Genomic DNA, 17,393 nt, shown 5'->3' with positions numbered 1-17,393 from the left:
AATGGATATCCACAGAAATATGTATGTAGTTTTTGACAAACACGTTAATAAACACTTACATCTGCTAAATCTGCCATTTATTAAATGTTACCATTATTATTACTATATCATATACTTAAAAGCATTATAATCTGTATATATGTGTAGTTTATATATGTTAAATGGGGAGGATTTTTTACAACTCTGCAGTTTTAGTTTAAAAATAATTTCAGTTAAAATAATAACTTCATATTTAAATATTACAAACAAAACACAACAATCACTTTTAATCTACTAAAGTAATAATCGTTTTGTTTTTTTATTGAAATAAATGAATTTCTTTCAACAAATGATAAACCTCTACTTTTAGATTGTCCCACGTTTGTTTTTTTTTTCATATATTTTTTTAAATGTATAAGCTAAATATCCATATTGTCAGCTTTAGTGAGTAAAAAATGTAAACATTTAAAATTCAGTAGTAAAGAATTCCTCCACCCCCTCGCAGACGTTTTTGTCTGGTCTGCCTCTTTTGTCCCACTGGGCTCTGTGAGTGAGTTTTCTCTAGTTTCCCACACTCTGTCCATTCACTGCTTTCAAGAACAAAAGAAGTGTGTCTGGTTGCACATCACATTAATTATGGAGTCAGTTTGCGAGTTTTGTCTCACTGCCTCTGAATGGAAATTCCTGTCATCAAGACTCGTCATTACCAGGCTTTTGTAAAATGTCTATGAGGAATTCTGTCATGCTCAGGATTAATGAACATTGAAAAGCTCTTGTTTCTCCCCTGCTTTAGATTCAGATTGTTCTTCTGCATTCCAGGCGGTTTATTTTGACGAGACGGATAAAAGGGAGTCCATTTCTGAATTGATGAGGCCCTGGTTATGGTGCAGTAAGACCAGCAGCTGCAATCAAACTATATTTGAAACATGATCAAACCATCTTCATCTGGTTGCTGACAATGTGATGTTTGAAAACTACTGAAATGGTTCTGTTTTACCCATGATTTGATATTACTTTCTCAAAGTTTTACTGCAGATTCAGCAACACTGTCTGGCCACCCAGTTAAAAAGAAACCGACCAAGCAGGGAGAGATACTTTTCATGTGTTACGTAGTGTTGATCTTAGACTCTCTTTGTTGAATTGAATAGGTTTCCTTTATATAAAAATGAAATATATGCATGTTCAGAAAAATGAAAATGTAAAATGTTTGCATTATCATTCTTCCTCAATGTGTGATGGAATGATCAGTGTGTGCTCAGTCAAAATCATTGATCTCAGCATCGGGCAGTGGAGCTGCTCTCTCTACAGGGTCACCACTTTCCCAGATTCACACTGAATCCCCCTCGACTCAATCCTCCACCTGTTCCCCTGAGATCTAGCCATTATCCTTAAGGCAATTACCCCATTCAGTGTGTTGCATCCCTCATTGTCTCACCAAGCTCTCTGATTGGCTGAGACTGTGAGAAACTCCAGCCAGACCAAGACCCACACATTCATATGGAGATGTGGGACTATAAATAGGAGTGATGAAGCCAGCAGAGATCAGATTCTCTCTACAGAGACCTCTACAGCACAGAGATCCAGCCATGGCACCTACAATCACTGCAGCAATGACCAACTCTCAGGACCATCTGACTCTGACCCACAAGGTAAATTGGAGATTCAAGGAGACTTCATCTTCATTCATGACAGGTTGTCTTAGCTGATGCTAACACTTTACTCCAGAATAAGTTTATTCATGACTTTGTTCTTCTCTCTGCAGCTCAGAAAGCCTCTGGTGGAGAAGTTACGCAGAGAGCGAATCAATAGCAGCATTGAGCAGCTCAAGTCTCTCCTGGGTCCACAGTTCCTCAAACAGCAGCCAGACTCCAAGCTGGAGAAAGCAGACATCCTGGAGATGACAGTTTGCTTCCTGAGACGACTGCAGCAGCAGCTGCAGCAGCAGCAGCAGCAGCAGCATCAGGCTGTGGACTCAGCAGCTGTCGATCAGGGCTACTCCAGATGTGTCCAAGAGGTGGCACGCTTCCTGTCAAAGGAGGAGGTGAAGACACACACCCAGAGAAGACTCCTGAACCACGTCAACAAGCTGCAGTCTTCCTCTGATAACAACCTGAGAGAGGCTGACTTCTCTCTCCTGAGCTCCACAGTCCACACCAGCATCACCAAAGACAAGAGTCCAGTCACCAGTGTTGTGTGGAGGCCGTGGTAGACCCCCTAAGGACTTGTATAAAAGTGAAGCTCAACAGCAAAACTCTAATTTTGTACAAGCACCGTACACATTCTTATGGTCATCTCGTTTCTGAAGTCATTGCATATAATACTGCAATGTTTCGTTTTTATTAACTTTTGTAAAGGTTAAATTCTTTGTTTCTGTGATATTTGCAGACAACAGGTTGACTACTATCTTGCAATGCAAAAGTAGTCACATATTTCTGATTCAGGTGTTACTCTGTGGAGTAGACATTATTATTCTCTGTGGGAATGCCTAAATATTGTTAGTAACACTGACAGTGACCTATACTGTTTTTTTCCATGTAGGAGACACAGTTATTCATGTTAAACATGTTTAAGATTTATATGTGATATTCACATACCCCACTGACTGACATGTCCTTTATGATGTATCTTTGAATATCTTTTCTGCATTTTTAGCAGATGATGTTTATGTGTGATCAAAAAAATCATCAAGACAAATGTGCTGCTTTATTACTCTGTGAGTGACAGCACTCATACCTTCAGTGAAGGGCCTGTTCTTTGGAAAATGTCTCAAAATGATTGTATCTCTTCAAGCCAAGTGATGCGCATTAAAACAATCACAGAAAAAAACAAGTACAAATTTGTAATGTGTACCCTTTTTTTGCCAATTAGCTGCACTGATCTTAATCCACAGTATAACTTTCACAATGTATTTCATGATAGAAGATGATATAAACAGCATGCACATGTCTCATTAACACCACCTTTTGGTAAAATTGAGCAGCGTTATGCCACAGTTGCAGTCCTAACTTAGACAGACAGACAGTGAGTGACTGGGTTTTGTCATTTGTTAGAAATTAATTTCATATCTTGAAAAGATGTCACAGACACATCTATCTGTGAGCTTGTGGCTGAGATCTCACCTACAGTATCTATAATCAATGCAAACTGAGGCACTATTTTACCAGGATGTAAACCAGATGCCTCCGTAACAGCGTCAGCATCTCCATGTCTCAGTATTCGTACTGGGGGGAGGAATCATTCCTGCAAAAGATATTCCCTTGTATGGTGTTTTGATCATTTTCATTCTCATCAAACCGTTCGGGGAACCCCCACGTGCTTTACAGAAGCATCTGCCTTTGTTTCTGTGTTGTTTTGTCCAGTTTGTCTTTAACTGGTCACCTGCCTGTGTTGTGGTGGCAGTTAACAGGGGGTGTGACGTGGAGCAGGGTATTTAAAAAGCATTGGTTCTACTTGAGAACTGAGACTTATGATCAGTGGCGATTCTAGAGTCCACTGGGGCCCTAAGGCAAAAAATTGCCAGGGGACCCCTGCAATCAGCATTCGCCACCATTATGTAATAAATAATCTGACACCAAAAAAAATTTTCAATCCAAATGTTCACATTAATAGGATTTTCTAAAAAATATAAATATTAAGAATATGGAAAACATTTTCATTTATAAAATATAGATAATAAAGAACAACAAAACCCCTAAATAAATAACTAGATAAACATTGGTATTCTGTGAATAACCCACCCTATTTGGGCAGTGATCATCAATACATAAAGCCTTGTTAGGGAGGAATATTTGTGTTCGGGTTAGATGCATATTGAGGAGTTGCTTGAAAAAAAAAAGGTAATTATATTGATTGTAATAATCTGTTTTGTTTAATTAAATTATCTTTAGATTTAAAAATCTCTCTAAAAATCTTGTATGTATGTACTGAAAATAGCAACACTGCTTCTTAGATGTCCCTGAAAATCAACCATGGAATGACATGGGGCCCTTTTTAGGGAGGTTTCCTACTGAAATGTCATTTCAAATCGTTCATTTGTCTTTAAGGGGAAAGGGAGCTGCATTTTGAGACATTGCTGTTGAGTCAGGTTTGTCAGCCCTCGGGGGCCCTCCAACAGGCCTGGGGCCCCAAGCAGTTGCCCGACTTGCCTGTTCACAAGCTGCTCTTCTGACCTCTGAAAAACTCCCCCCAAAATCCAAATATCAGGACAGAATATGACCGAAATGATCAAGGTCTGAATTCATTTTTTGAAACTTTGGTAGAAAGTGATCAGTTTTAATGATCTCATTCCCCAAAAGTGATTTCAGTGAGGTGACATGACAAGACTTTCATCTTTCACATTTTTATTTTCTTTAACCCTGCAAAAACAACAAAACAAATCTGAATCCACTTTGGATGAATAGAAATAAAACTGATCGACAAAACAAAATATGCATACATGGCATACACAAAATAATAACAAATCCCTTTTCAGAAGAAAGGTTGATGTTTAAGAACATGTTAACCTTGAAACAAGGCAATATCCAAACTATAATCGCACAATATTAGCCTATACAGTTTTTTTCACAGCAACTAACAGGTTAACATTGTTGTTTGGCTTAAAATATTAAGCAGATTTCACTGAAGTTAAACAGTAAAAATTCTGAATGTAAAATGAAATCATTTAAAACATTTTGGTCCCAAAAATGTAAAACATCAGCAACTAATTCCTGCATAGTTAACAGTGGGTTTATCTTCTGTGGTCTTGGTCAATAAAAAAACTACAACCACCAGAATCATAAATCCCACAAATAGCAGCACAGTATGTTGTAACAGTCTCCCCTCCACCCTTAGCTCTGAGTCCAGTTTCCTTCCTCTGGCTGTGGTTAAAGTCGGACTGAATCCACAGTGTGTGAGGAGGAAATTGCTTCTGTTAAATGCTTGAATGAGGCGAACACATCTCATCAGTCTTTGTATATCCACTTGACATAATGCAAACAATGCATTTCTCTGCAGCCATCAGAATTTCAACTCACACACACACATATAGGGGGCATCAATAAAACCAGCTGGTAGTTCAGTGCAGATTCTGTGACGTTCTGTCGTCCGGCCTCTGGTTCTCATTAAAAGCAGAGCGGAGCCAGGTCTTCCTCTGCATCAGGGAACAGACGTAAAATGTCCCTTGAATATTTGGAGTAGCCGCTGTGTGACAGCAGGGCTTTTCTCAAGGTGAGGAAGGACTTTGTTTTCTCCAGGAGGTCTGAAATAGGGATCCCGTTGTGCAGGTGTTCTCCAATCAGAGCCTTCAGCTTCTCCATTCCAGTGCAGCATTTCTTCTCCAACATGTGGAGTTTACACCTGAGAGAAACAAAACCATGACTTTTACTAACATGTTCAGCATTTCAGTAAAAAGAACTTCATTAAATAAAGACTTTTACAGATATTAAAACAGCTACAGTTTACAATAATGATGGTTTGGTAAAAAGAAATGGAGCTTTCTCTTACCTAAAGAGCTGTTCCTTCACGCTGTCCTGAAGAGCGAGGTCTGCATACAAAGCCATTTCAGAGCTTGTTTCTGGAGCTGGTGAGTTCAGGAGTCACTTGCAAAGGTTCAGAGAACGAATCTGTTGACATGTGCGTCTCTGCTCTGCTTTTATGCTGCTCGGACTGCGCTCTGCCTGCTGCTCAGCCAATCAGGAGCCTCAGCGCATCGGACAATAGAGTGAATTTAATGGCTGTCACACAGAACAGGTGGGATGCTTTATCTGTATGCCACCCATCACAGAGGTCAGTGGGAAAATGTTTTTCCTGAAGTGGACACGGGAAAAAAAATGTTCTCACTGTGGTGTTTAGACCTGATGATGATTTGACGTCAAAGACCCTGAAGTGACACTAATCTAGGAATGTGAAATGGAAATAAAATATTACATGAGAGTAAATGCTAAAATTACACAGCATGGGCAAAGTTTTATATTATTACAAATTATTAAAGCGTCTAATGTCATAAGATTCTTTAAAAAATATACCATTACTTCCTAAATGGACAATAAATGTCACTTTTACTGCTAATGTTGAATTCACTTAACAACAAAACTTTCAATTACTTCTACAAATAAAAAATTAAAACCTTGTTCCTTCTATGACAGAAACATTCTTCCATAAATAAAGTAATATGTTTATAGTCGTAAAGTTTTACAGATATATCTTCTCACTCTGTGTGTCTGTGCAGTGAGTTCCAGCTGAACCAGATGGTTTATCTGTGGAGTGGCCTTCTGTCTTCTCCCTGCCTGAGAACAGTCCTGAGGCTTTGTGGGAGCGGACACACTTCTATTGTGTGGGCGGCTGAGCAGGGCGCATACAGAAGTGTGGGAAGCCGTGTGTCACTGTGGCTCCCAGCACCAGAGAGAGAGGAGGGCGTGTGACCAGGGCACGTTCAGCCCTGTGCAGGGAGCTCTGGGGGCTCAGAGGAGGGGCACTGGGAAACCTGAGCCCCATACACAGACAGCAGATAGACACATAGACAGATGGAGAGGAGATAAGCAGGGAAGTAATCCCACCTGAACCTGGTTACACATCAGTTTGCAGTTGTCTCATAGTGTGCTCACAGATGATTATGGACAAAACAGACATTTATCACAGACAAGAAAACAAGACTGATACAATTGTCACAAACCACATAGACTCATGTGCATCAAAGAGATTGAATAAAGAGAAGAAAATCATGATGATCATGAATCTAGTTGGAAAAACAATCATCTTACAGATGGTTGTGGAAAGTTACAAAGTACATTTACTGAAGTACTGCAAATACAATTTTGAGGTACTCTATTAACTTTATTTAAAAGTTTTTGCCACTTGATACAAATTCAGATTTCGTAAAGAAAACATGAGATGAATTGAGAATTCATGGTTATAAATGAAACTACCCAACATTATAGGACCAGAACCAGTTAAAATGAGCTCCATCTTGACAAACTACAATAGTGAAATGCTACTTTCACATTAATCATTAATCATTATTATTAACCCAGTAATATAATACATAACAATATAACAATCATGAGTATTTTTACTTGTAATATTTAACATTAGTATATTCCATTAGCTGGTAGTACATATGCACTTTTACTTGACTACATTTTTAAATGCAGGATTTTAACTTATGATAAGATATTTTTTTGTGGTACTATTACTTCTAAGTAAGTAAAGAATCTTAATCCTTCTCCCACCACTTACAGCTTCTAACTAAAGTTCATCAATAATCTGACCTTTCCTTTAGATATTCCCTTGTATTTATGATTCTGTCAGTCAAATGCATTTTTTTTTATATTAAACTAACTTTCTTGAGAAAACTCAGACCATCTGCATGCACTATGACCAGTATAGTCAGTCAAGTTTTATTTATATTGCCCAATATCATAAATCACAAACCTTACAGCAAACACATGCTTAAATCAGTGTATTTTGTAACAAGTCTGCAATCTCAACACCCCACCCCACGATTAAAGCAGAGATCCAACAGGCATGGTAAATCAGGAGTTGCACAGTTTTGCAATAATGATATTATACCTTGTACTTTTGCTTTTTGCCATGAGAATATTTTGAATATCTGGATTTCTGGTATGTGTGTGGGTGGTAAGGAGGGGTTTCTTGAGATTTCAGTGAGCTTAGTGTAAGAAAATGTTTTTGTAATTTACTTTTAAAGAAGCTACTCTTGAGTGGCACGGTGGTTCAGTGGTTAGTGATGTCGCCTCACAGCAAGAAAGTTCTGGGTTTGAACCCCAGGCTTGGGGCCTTTCTGTGTGGAGTTTGTATGATTTCCCTCTATCTGCATAGGACCCCTCTGGCTACTCTGGCTTCCTCCCACAGTCTAAAGACATGCACGTTAGGTTGATTGGTGCCTGTAATATATTGTAAATCTAGATGTAATTTATTTGATATAGTATAATTTATTCCCTGTCATGTACAATAAAATTATCGAGTATCTAGTAAATGTTAATTTCAAAAGAAGACAAAATAAGACTGGGACAAAAAGTTTGCAATTAGCAAATATTTGTTTATTCTAAAAAGGAAATCGAGCTATATCAAGTATGAAAAGCTGATAGTAGGTGATGATACATCACAACAACAATTTGCATATTTCTACAAGATACAATGTACACACGGGGGAAGAGTAGAGGAACAACTGTCTTTATAAAAGACATGAAACATGGAGAATACAAACTGCTTGTTGATATTACAACAAGTTAGTAATTTCCTCTTCAAAAAAACAGAAGCAAAACAGTATAAACTGACCTTAAAACAGATCAGATGTTATTACCACAGTGTGATGACAGCAGGTTAATAACTGCTAAACATATTCATGTTCATTCAAGAAAACATAAGAGTCACTTGTCGAATTTGTCTAATTGCAAAATTAAAGTCAATTATGACAAAAAAATAAACCAAAATGAGACTTCACAAGACTTTCTGATCAACATGATCAATACCAATCAAAAGGTTAAAATGTTACAGTAGCATTGTTTGCTACATATAAATGAAGTACAGTGAAGTATAATGATAATTGCTGATGCAATCATATTTGATTCATGCAACATGCATGAGAAGATGTTCTCTTTCTTAACTTGAAAGATATTGTTGTCGTCATTTCCATTAGGAAATCTCATCTTACACAAAGAGAGCAACACAAAATACAACCTTCTGTTCACACAGAAGAAGAAGTCCTGACATTTCATAGAATTCAGTTCAAGAAATCTTTGACCAACATGATCATCTGAGTCTGTCTGGTATTAAGTCCAGCCTGTAGGTGTCTACCACGGCCTCCAGAGGGCGCTGTTGACTGGACTCTTGTCTTTGGTGATGCTGGTGTGGACTGTGGAGCTCAGGAGAGAGAAGTCAGCCTCTCTCAGGTTGTTATCAGAGGAAGACTGCAGCTTGTTGACGTGGTTCAGCAGGGTTCTCTGCTGTTGATTCTGCTGCTGCAGCTGTGTCAGGAAGCAAACTGTCATCTCCAGGATGTCTGCTTTCTCCAGCTTGGAGTCTGGCTGCTGTTTGAGGAACTGTGGACCCAGGAGAGACTTGAGCTGCTCAATGCTGCTGTTGATTCGCTCTCTGCGTAACTTCTCCACCAGAGGCTTTCTGAGCTGCAGAGAGAAGAACAAAGTCATGAATAAACTTATTCTGGAGTAAAGTGTTAGCATCAACTAAGACAACCTGTCATGAATGAAGATGAAGTCTCCTTGAATCTCCAATTTACCTTGTGGGTCAGAGTCAGATGGTCCTGAGAGTTGGTCATTGCTGCAGTGATTGTAGGTGCCATGGCTGGATCTCTGTGCTGTAGAGGTCTCTGTAGAGAGAATCTGATCTCTGCTGGCTTCATCCCTCCTATTTATAGTCCCACGTCTCCATATGAATGTGTGGGTCTTGGTCTGGCTGGAGTTTCTCACAGTCTCAGCCAATCAGAGAGCTTGGTGAGACAATAAGGCGTGTGGAGCAGCATCATGCTGAATGGTGTTACATTGCCTCAGGGACAATAGTTAGATCTCAGGGGAACAGGTGGAGGACTGGGGGGTGATGGAGAGAGACTCACAGAGCTGTGTGTGACTCTGGGAAAGTGGTGACCCTGTAGAGAGAGCAGATCTGCTGCCTGATGCTGGGATCAGTGACTTTGACTGAGCACACGCTCATTACCCCATCACACGTGAAGGGGGCAAACATTTATGTTATGATATATGTATTACAATTGAAAATAAATATGTAGCCTAAACTAAGACAAAATTGTTTTCTTTTTGTGTAGCACCTCTATTGAGCCATAACCTAAAATGCAGAGGGTGAAATCCATCTTTTTTGAAATGGTAATTTAGTTTGATATTTATTTTATACATCATGATTTTTTAAATTATTTTTTGCATAATCCAAATTGCACAATAGCAAAAACAATACCACAAGATATCAGAATCAGAATCAGAATCAGAATCAATTTTATTGCCAAGTATGTTTCACATACAAGGAATTTGTTCTGGTGATTGGTGCAGTTAGAGGTTCTTGGAGTGTGATGTCCATTCAGACAATAGTCATGCTGCTGCCCAGATGTAGCAGAGTCTTTGGACACGTGCCGCCTTGTAGTCAGTGTGAGTAAGAAGCTGAGCTGAGTTTCCCACACTGACTCCCTGAGCTGTGGTCAATGAACAACAGAGGGACTTCAGTGACAGATGCTGGCTGTGTGTTGTTATAGAAACAGTGGCTGACATCACCCACCATCTGGAGGGAAAGGATCCCATTGGCTGGCACTGACAGTTTGTAAAATTTTGAATTATGGTGCAAATGTGTCATAAATTATCAAAGTGACTTGGGATCTCATTTCCAGCATGTAGTCATTGCTGTACACTGTCATAATTGTGTCTTATTAGTGACCATGAACTGGACATTAATTTCAGCTCTATACATGTGGGTGGGAGGTTTCCTCGTGTGTAGCCCAGCCTTATTGTCTTCATGAAGTGTGCCAAATCCCTTTGGAGAATTACTTTGTTGCTGGTGGAGTGGGTGTCATTCATAAATGTCCTCCAGAGCTTTCCCAAACTTGGTGCGTTAGCAGAAAAGAGACATGTGCCTCTGTACAAATGGACTCTCTAAATATTGTGGCATAAGAAGTGTGTGGACCGCAGGGATATTCGGTGAGACACACAGAAAAAGTAACTGTAAATAAGTCACTCAGTCAATTTGAAAAATTAATCACTTAAATTAATCACTTTACACATTTACACAGGAAAACAATTAGATACTAATATTTGTGTGCTGGGTTGGGGCCAGAACTGCAGGGCGGAACCTCTCATTATGTGACTTTGTCCACTCAGGTCGTAATTAATGTCACAGGAAGTGGACCCTTGGCTGCTGAAAAATGACTTCGAAGTCATTTGCTATAATTTATGTATTCGGGAAAAATGACTTCGAAGTCATTTTTATATTACTATAATGGTTTTGTGACTCAAAGTTGACACCAGCAGTAGGGACGGGATATAGTGTAGCACCCGAGGAAACGGAGACGTCCATGACCGTTAACGGCTAACGTCGGCCGGGTGCAGCCTGCCAGCCCGACCCTCCATCTCCCAACATTGGCTTTGGGTCCACTGCTGTGTGTTGGGGTTTCCACCAACAAATCGGCAAATTTTTGGAGTAAGAAAAACAAAGTAAGTCCAGTAATTTAACATTATGTCCTGTAAATGTAAGCAAACGGTAGAAGAAAATAAATTTGTTCGAGTCTGAAAAATCCTTCCAACCGTTACCGTTACAATTAGGCTAGTGTCCTCAAATGTTTCCTCGCTGAGCCTTTTCCCTTCGAGTTTCAGTGGTAAGTAAAGGTTTATTGTTGAAACCCAAACCCACTTTCACATTTGTGAAAAATTAATTTTTATTCATGAAAGCGGGACAGAGAGATTTCACTGCTCTTTCCCCCGACACCAAGGCCACTGAAGACCAGCTAAAACCCGCTACAACTCCACTTGTTAAATCTATATTAGCTTGTCTCAGTCAAGCTAAAGACTCTTTAAAGCATAGTTTTAGTTTTGTGAAACCTTAATTCCCGTCGTGAAAATGTTAAAAGTAGAGACTTTTATTTTTATTTTTTTACATTCACAACACATTGGACAAGTTATAGATCAAGAACCAATATACATAGACTCTCAAATCTGGACTACTTTACACCTAAGCAAGACCATATCAGACGCTATAAAGACAGACCTGGTCTAAAACACAGCGAAATCGCTATTCATGAATAAAATAAAGATTTAAAACATCTGACAGAGGATTTTTAAACAACATCAAGGCTTTAAGTAGGATGTCTAAACGTTTTTTCTCAACAATAAATGGTAAAAAACGGTTTAAGTTTCCCTGATTAGACAAATCAAAAGCTACAAGTCTGAGACTAACTACAGTGTTGTACTGTCCGTAGTGTTGAATAATTGGTTTAATTAGCGAGTAAGACAGTAATGTATTGGGAATGTTGTTGAAGAGTGTCTTGTTTTAAAGTATGCTGGTACTTGGGTGTGTTATTACGGATGAATGTAAGGCTTTATTGTTAGCAGTTAGCAGCTATGTAGAATTAAGGTTGGCCCCACAAATATCAGCTTCAACATTAAAGAGATGCACACATTAATGCATCAATAAGTATAATCTAACAACTTTGTCAGATGGGCCTTTCTGGATAAAGAGTACTTTTACCTTTGGTACCTAAAGTATATTTTCATGTTTATATTTTTGTACTTTATTTAGGTAAAATTTGGAATTGATGGCTTTTATTTTTAACAGAGTATTTTTGCACTGTGGCATTGGTATTTTTACTTAAGCGAAAGATCTGTGTACTTCTCTCACGTTTGCTGTTACTTTATCAACTATATGCAGTGCAGTAATTTTCTGTTTTAGCTGTCTGCTGTTCATAGCCCGAATAGCATGAGGTTTTAATTTTTAGAAATATAGCATTGAGTGCATTTATGCAAAAGATGTTATGTTACATTGGTTTATCAGGTTAACTTAGAACAGACAGAAATTATTCAGACACATTATAACAAAATGAGTCTTACTAGATGAAATGACGCTATTCTAAATAGTGGTAAAGCTGATTTATATCATTGGGGAGCAGTTCTCATTTTTAAAGCCAGTGTCCCTTTTAATCTCTGTCTCCTCAGGGCAAAGGTCTGGATCTATTGTCCCACAGGGCTCTGTGAGTGAGTTTCTTCTGGTTTCCCACACTCTGTCCTTTCACTGCTTTCACTGGAGGAACAATAGAAGTGTGTCCTTTATACGTCACATTAGATGTGTGAGCGCTTTAAAGAGGTAAATGGTAACTTTAAATGCCTCTCATTAATACAAACAGACATACCAAAGTAATGGTGCAGCAAAAGTATCAGATACATTTTTTCATTTGGTTAGATGATATACTCCAGATATGGAGATTGTTCACCATCCTTCATCAAGAATCTTAATCAAACCACACTGACTGTCTTTCCAATTTACACTAAACAGCGATGTTATGAATGAACTAGAATTGTGTGTGCTGACATTTATCTCGTATGTGTCACTGAAAGGTAGAAACAATGGTGGAAACTTCTATCAATTGAGCCAAAATGAAAAAAAATTAGGATGTCTGACTTTCTTCATTATATAGAGAGTCACAAAGATATGGAAACAAGATTTTCATCTTTATGTGTTTGTTTATTCAACAAGGCACAATGAGCCACAACAAGTAGGAAAGCTCCAGATAGTGATGATGATACATCACAACAACAACTTGTAGATTTCTACAAGACACACTGTACTCAGAGAGAGTAAGGGAACAACTGTCTTTATAAAAGACAAACATTTATAATATTGGAGGACACTGTAGTCACTGTCTTCTGAGAGTTGTTTTTTTCTAAATGGATTAAGCATTTACAATTAATGGACAAAAGAAACAGTAAAAACTGACCTCACAACAGGTCACATTCTTAATAACCACAAAAATCAGTTAATTCTCTAAATGTAAAGTTATATTGTCACTGGAAAACTGTGACATTAAAGAAACCTTTTACAGTAAAAGGATAAACATATTGATCTTAAAACAGATCAGTTTTCAATAATCACAAAAAGTGAGGGAAAGCCTATTGTAACAAAATGTCCATAAACAGGACAATTAAGATGTTTGATCAAAATGATCAATGCTGAGGTAACAAATATCACTGTTGCATCTTATTTTATCAATACATGACGCACAGTGAAGCACAAACATATCACAGAAAAATTGTGATATTTAGCAAAACTTTTAGAAAAAAGAGTAAACATTTGGATCTTACAACAGATCAGTTTTGAATAATCAGAGATTAAAGTGATGTAAAGTCCATTATGACGATATGTCCATAAAAAGGACAGTTCAGTGGGTTTTTTTTGTTTGTTTGTTTTTTACACTGTGATCAATACCAATCAGAAGATAACAAATGTTATCATAGCATTATACACCAGTATACTGAAGTATCATAATAATTGCTGATGCAATCATATTTGATTCATGCAACATGCATGAGAAGATGTTCTCTTTCTTAACTTGAAAGATATTGTTGTCGTCATTTCCATTAGGAAATCTCATCTTACACAAAGAGAGCAACACAAAATACAACCTTCTGTTCACACAGAAGAAGAAGTCCTGACATTTCATAGAATTCAGTTCAAGAAATCTTTGACCAACATGATCATCTGAGTCTGTCTGGTAGTAAGTCCAGTCTGTAGGTGTCTACCACGGCCTCCAGAGGGCACTGTTGACTGGACTCTTGTCTTTGGTGATGCTGGTGTGGACTGTGGAGCTCAGGAGAGAGAAGTCAGCCTCTCTCAGGTTGTTATCAGAGGAAGACTGCAGCTTGTTGACGTGGTTCAGCAGGGTTCTCTGCTGTTGATTCTGCTGCTGCAGCTGTGTCAGGAAGCAAACTGTCATCTCCAGGATGTCTGCTTTCTCCAGCTTGGAGTCTGGCTGCTGTTTGAGGAACTGTGGACCCAGGAGAGACTTGAGCTGCTCAATGCTGCTGTTGATTCGCTCTCTGCGTAACTTCTCCACCAGAGGCTTTCTGAGCTGCAGAGAGAAGAACAAAGTCATGAATAAACTTATTCTGGAGTAAAGTGTTAGCATCAACTAAGACAACCTGTCATGAATGAAGATGAAGTCTCCTTGAATCTCCAATTTACCTTGTGGGTCAGAGTCAGATGGTCCTGAGAGTTGGTCATTGCTGCAGTGATTGTAGGTGCCATGGCTGGATCTCTGTGCTGTAGAGGTCTCTGTAGAGAGAATCTGATCTCTGCTGGCTTCATCCCTCCTATTTATAGTCCCACATCTCCATATGAATGTGTGGGTCTTGGTCTGGCTGGAGTTTCTCACAGTCTCAGCCAATCAGAGAGCTTGGTGAGACAATAAGGCGTGTGGAGCAGCATCATGCTGAATGGTGTTACATTGCCTCAGGGACAATAGTTAGATCTCAGGGGAACAGGTGGAGGACTGGGGGGTGATGGAGAGAGACTCACAGAGCTGTGTGTGACTCTGGGAAAGTGGTGACCCTGTAGAGAGAGCAGATCTGCTGCCTGATGCTGGGATCAGTGACTTTGACTGAGCACACGCTCATTACCCCATCACACGTGAAGGGGGCAAACATTTATGTTATCATATATGTATTATAATTGATGTCAATTAATATGTAGCTTAAACTAAGACAAAATTGTTTTTTTTGTTTTTTTTGTCTAGCACTTTTATTGAGCCACAACCTAAAATGTAGCAGTGAAATCCATCTATTCTGAAATGATAATTTAGTTTGATATTGAAAATCATATTTTGTTTTAAATGAAAGTTTGCACAATCCAAAATGCACTATAACAAAAAGAAAAAAACCACAAGATAAAAAAACAGTGTGATGTCCATTCATGGTATTTAAAATAAACTCAAGACAATAGTCATGCTGCTGCCCAGATGTAGCAGAGTCTTTGGACACGTGCCGCCTTGTAGTCAGTGTGAGTAAGAAGCTGAGCTGAGTTTCCCACACTGACTCCCTGAGCTGTGGTCAATGAACAACAGAGGGACTTCAGTGACAGATGCTGGCTGTGTGTTGTTATAGAAACAGTGGCTGACACTGTAGAGAGAGCGGAACTGCTACCTGATGCTGGGATCAATGACTTTGACTGAGCACACGCTGATCATTCTGTCAGACTTGTGGGACAGTGACAATTAATTACATCAATGTTTACAAAATATAGCTGGTATGTAACTAAATTAAACACGTTCGATTTTCGTGTTTTCTATTGAGCCATAACCTTAAATGTAGCAAGTGCAACTCATGCCACTTTTATACTCTTTTTAATAATGTAGTTAAATTTTCCTTTTTTAACTTTTTCCCTCTTTTTTTCACATAAATTACTGTATTTTGGAAACTAATTCAGTAGGCTGTTACAAGACTGTAATGCCTGTGATGTATTTAAAAGGTATATGATAACAATGATCATGCTCCTGTCCAGATGTTACACAGTCTTCTGACTTGTGTCTCGTCATCAGTGTGAGTAGAAAGTTGCTCTGTTTCCCACACTGCTTCCCTGTGATGTGGTCAATGAACCACAAAGGGACTTTGAATGGAGCTTGTGTGGCTGATCCTGGACGTGTGTTGTAGTAGAAACACAACCTGACGTCGCCAACCATCTGGAGGGAAAGAACACCATTGGTTGTCTCTGACAGTTTGAAAAGTTTTGAAGTATGAATACAGTTTGATCATAAAATGTCTGTTAAGCAACTGGATCAAAATTTCAGCTCTATACATGAGGGTGGGAGGTTGAGGCAGCTGTTTCCTGAAGTGTGCCAAATCCCTTTGGAGAATAGTCAGCTGCTGGTGGAGTCAAGGATGCTAATCAGTTTAAACTCTTCTCTCCAGACCTTTCCCACATTTTGTCTTTAAATGTGGGTCTGAAAGTGTGACACTAAACTCCCTGGTTTTATTATTTAATAATATTCTTTTTTTCCAATGTCTTGTTTTCAATGTCCAAGTCTCACAAGGCATTGATCTTGAAATTTTAGTTGAATTAAATATACTGTCTTTGAAAATCTTAATACAACCTTCTTTTGGACTTGATGTAATTAACAGAATGTTTACAGTGATTTTGCTTACTCTCAAATTCAGGAAATGGAAATATTTGTAAAGGTGGTGAAAGAGATTTTAACATAATAAAAAAAAGGTTAAAATTTGACATATCATCTGATAACAGATCAAGATGTTCCCATTTTGGGGGTCAGTGTGCCTCTTAATCTCTGTCACCTCAGGGCAAAGGTCTGGATCTCTTGTCCCACAGGGCTCTGTGAGTGAGTTTCCTCTGGTTTCCCACACTGTCCTTTTCACTGCTTTCACTGGAGGAACAATAAAAGTGTGTCCTTAATACGTCACATTAGATGCACTGTGTGAGCTCTTTAGAGGGGTAATTTTTTTTAACTTTAATATATGTAGCTCTAACAAAATAATGGTGCAGCAAAAGTGTCAGATAAATTTTCTCATTTGTTTAGATAACTTATTCCAAATATGACATGAGATTCTTGATCCCTCTTCATTCGAAATCTTAATTAGACTTATTATGATTTACAGTCATTAGATTTACACAAAACATGTTTATAATGAATGTATTGGTTCTGTGCGTGGTGATTTTTTTGTCTTGATTTGTCATTGAACATTTGGAACTTTGTTGGAAACCTCTGTCTGTTGAGAGAAGATAGAAAAAAGTAGGATGTCTGACTTTGATCATAATAAAGAGAGTTACAATGATACACAGTAACACCCTTCATCAAGAATCTTAACTGAACCACATTGACTGTTCTTAGATTGACACTAGACAGCGATGTTATGAATGAACTGGCACTGTGTGTGCTGATTTTTTTTCTTGATGCGTGACTGAAAAGT

The 17,393-nt window shown here is 38.5% G+C and overlaps 4 protein-coding genes across 8 annotated transcripts in view; 2 read left to right on the top strand and 2 right to left on the bottom strand.

The window, feature by feature from the left end:
- The first annotated feature begins 1,415 nt into the window (after positions 1–1,415).
- On the top strand, positions 1,416–2,808 carry LOC139631218 (transcription factor HES-5-like). The gene is made up of 2 exons (XM_071495243.1): positions 1,416–1,628; positions 1,742–2,808. Exons 1-2 carry the CDS (start codon positions 1,506–1,508, stop codon positions 2,186–2,188), a joined length of 570 nt encoding a protein of 189 aa, XP_071351344.1. The 5' UTR covers positions 1,416–1,505; the 3' UTR covers positions 2,189–2,808.
- Positions 2,809–7,990: 5,182 nt separating this feature from the next.
- Positions 7,991–9,349, bottom strand: LOC139630758 (transcription factor HES-4-like). Its single transcript, XM_071494445.1, has 2 exons — positions 9,212–9,349; positions 7,991–9,098 (listed from the first exon to the last, which is right to left on the bottom strand). The coding sequence occupies exons 1-2, from the start codon at positions 9,332–9,334 to the stop codon at positions 8,766–8,768; spliced, it is 456 nt and encodes a 151-aa protein (XP_071350546.1). The 5' UTR covers positions 9,335–9,349; the 3' UTR covers positions 7,991–8,765.
- Positions 9,350–10,839: 1,490 nt separating this feature from the next.
- The window catches only part of LOC139630145 (protein SPMIP1), a 35,265-nt gene continuing 28,711 nt past the window's right edge, over positions 10,840–17,393 (top strand). The window contains exons 1-2 of one of the 5 annotated variants that reach the window (XM_071493290.1): positions 10,840–11,141; positions 12,636–12,674. The gene's annotated coding sequence lies outside the window, so the exon portion shown is untranslated. Of the gene's footprint in view, positions 11,142–11,283; positions 11,303–12,635; positions 12,784–17,393 lie in introns of those variants that run through there. The other 4 variants (XM_071493291.1, XM_071493293.1, XM_071493287.1 and 1 more) reach the window with 4 other exon arrangements.
- On the bottom strand, positions 13,141–17,096 carry LOC139630146 (transcription factor HES-4-like). Its single transcript, XM_071493294.1, has 3 exons — positions 15,615–17,096; positions 14,659–15,048; positions 13,141–14,545 (listed from the first exon to the last, which is right to left on the bottom strand). The coding sequence occupies exons 2-3, from the start codon at positions 14,779–14,781 to the stop codon at positions 14,213–14,215; spliced, it is 456 nt and encodes a 151-aa protein (XP_071349395.1). The 5' UTR covers positions 14,782–15,048; positions 15,615–17,096; the 3' UTR covers positions 13,141–14,212.

This window comes from Trachinotus anak, unplaced genomic scaffold, assembly GCF_046630095.1.
Source record: "Trachinotus anak isolate AG129_WGS33_773 ecotype Australia unplaced genomic scaffold, CSIRO_AGI_Tana_v1 ptg000013l, whole genome shotgun sequence".
Classification (NCBI taxonomy): Eukaryota; Metazoa; Chordata; class Actinopteri; order Carangiformes; family Carangidae; genus Trachinotus; species Trachinotus anak.
Note: the sequence above shows the minus strand (reverse complement) of the source record. Positions and strands in the feature narration are given on the sequence as shown.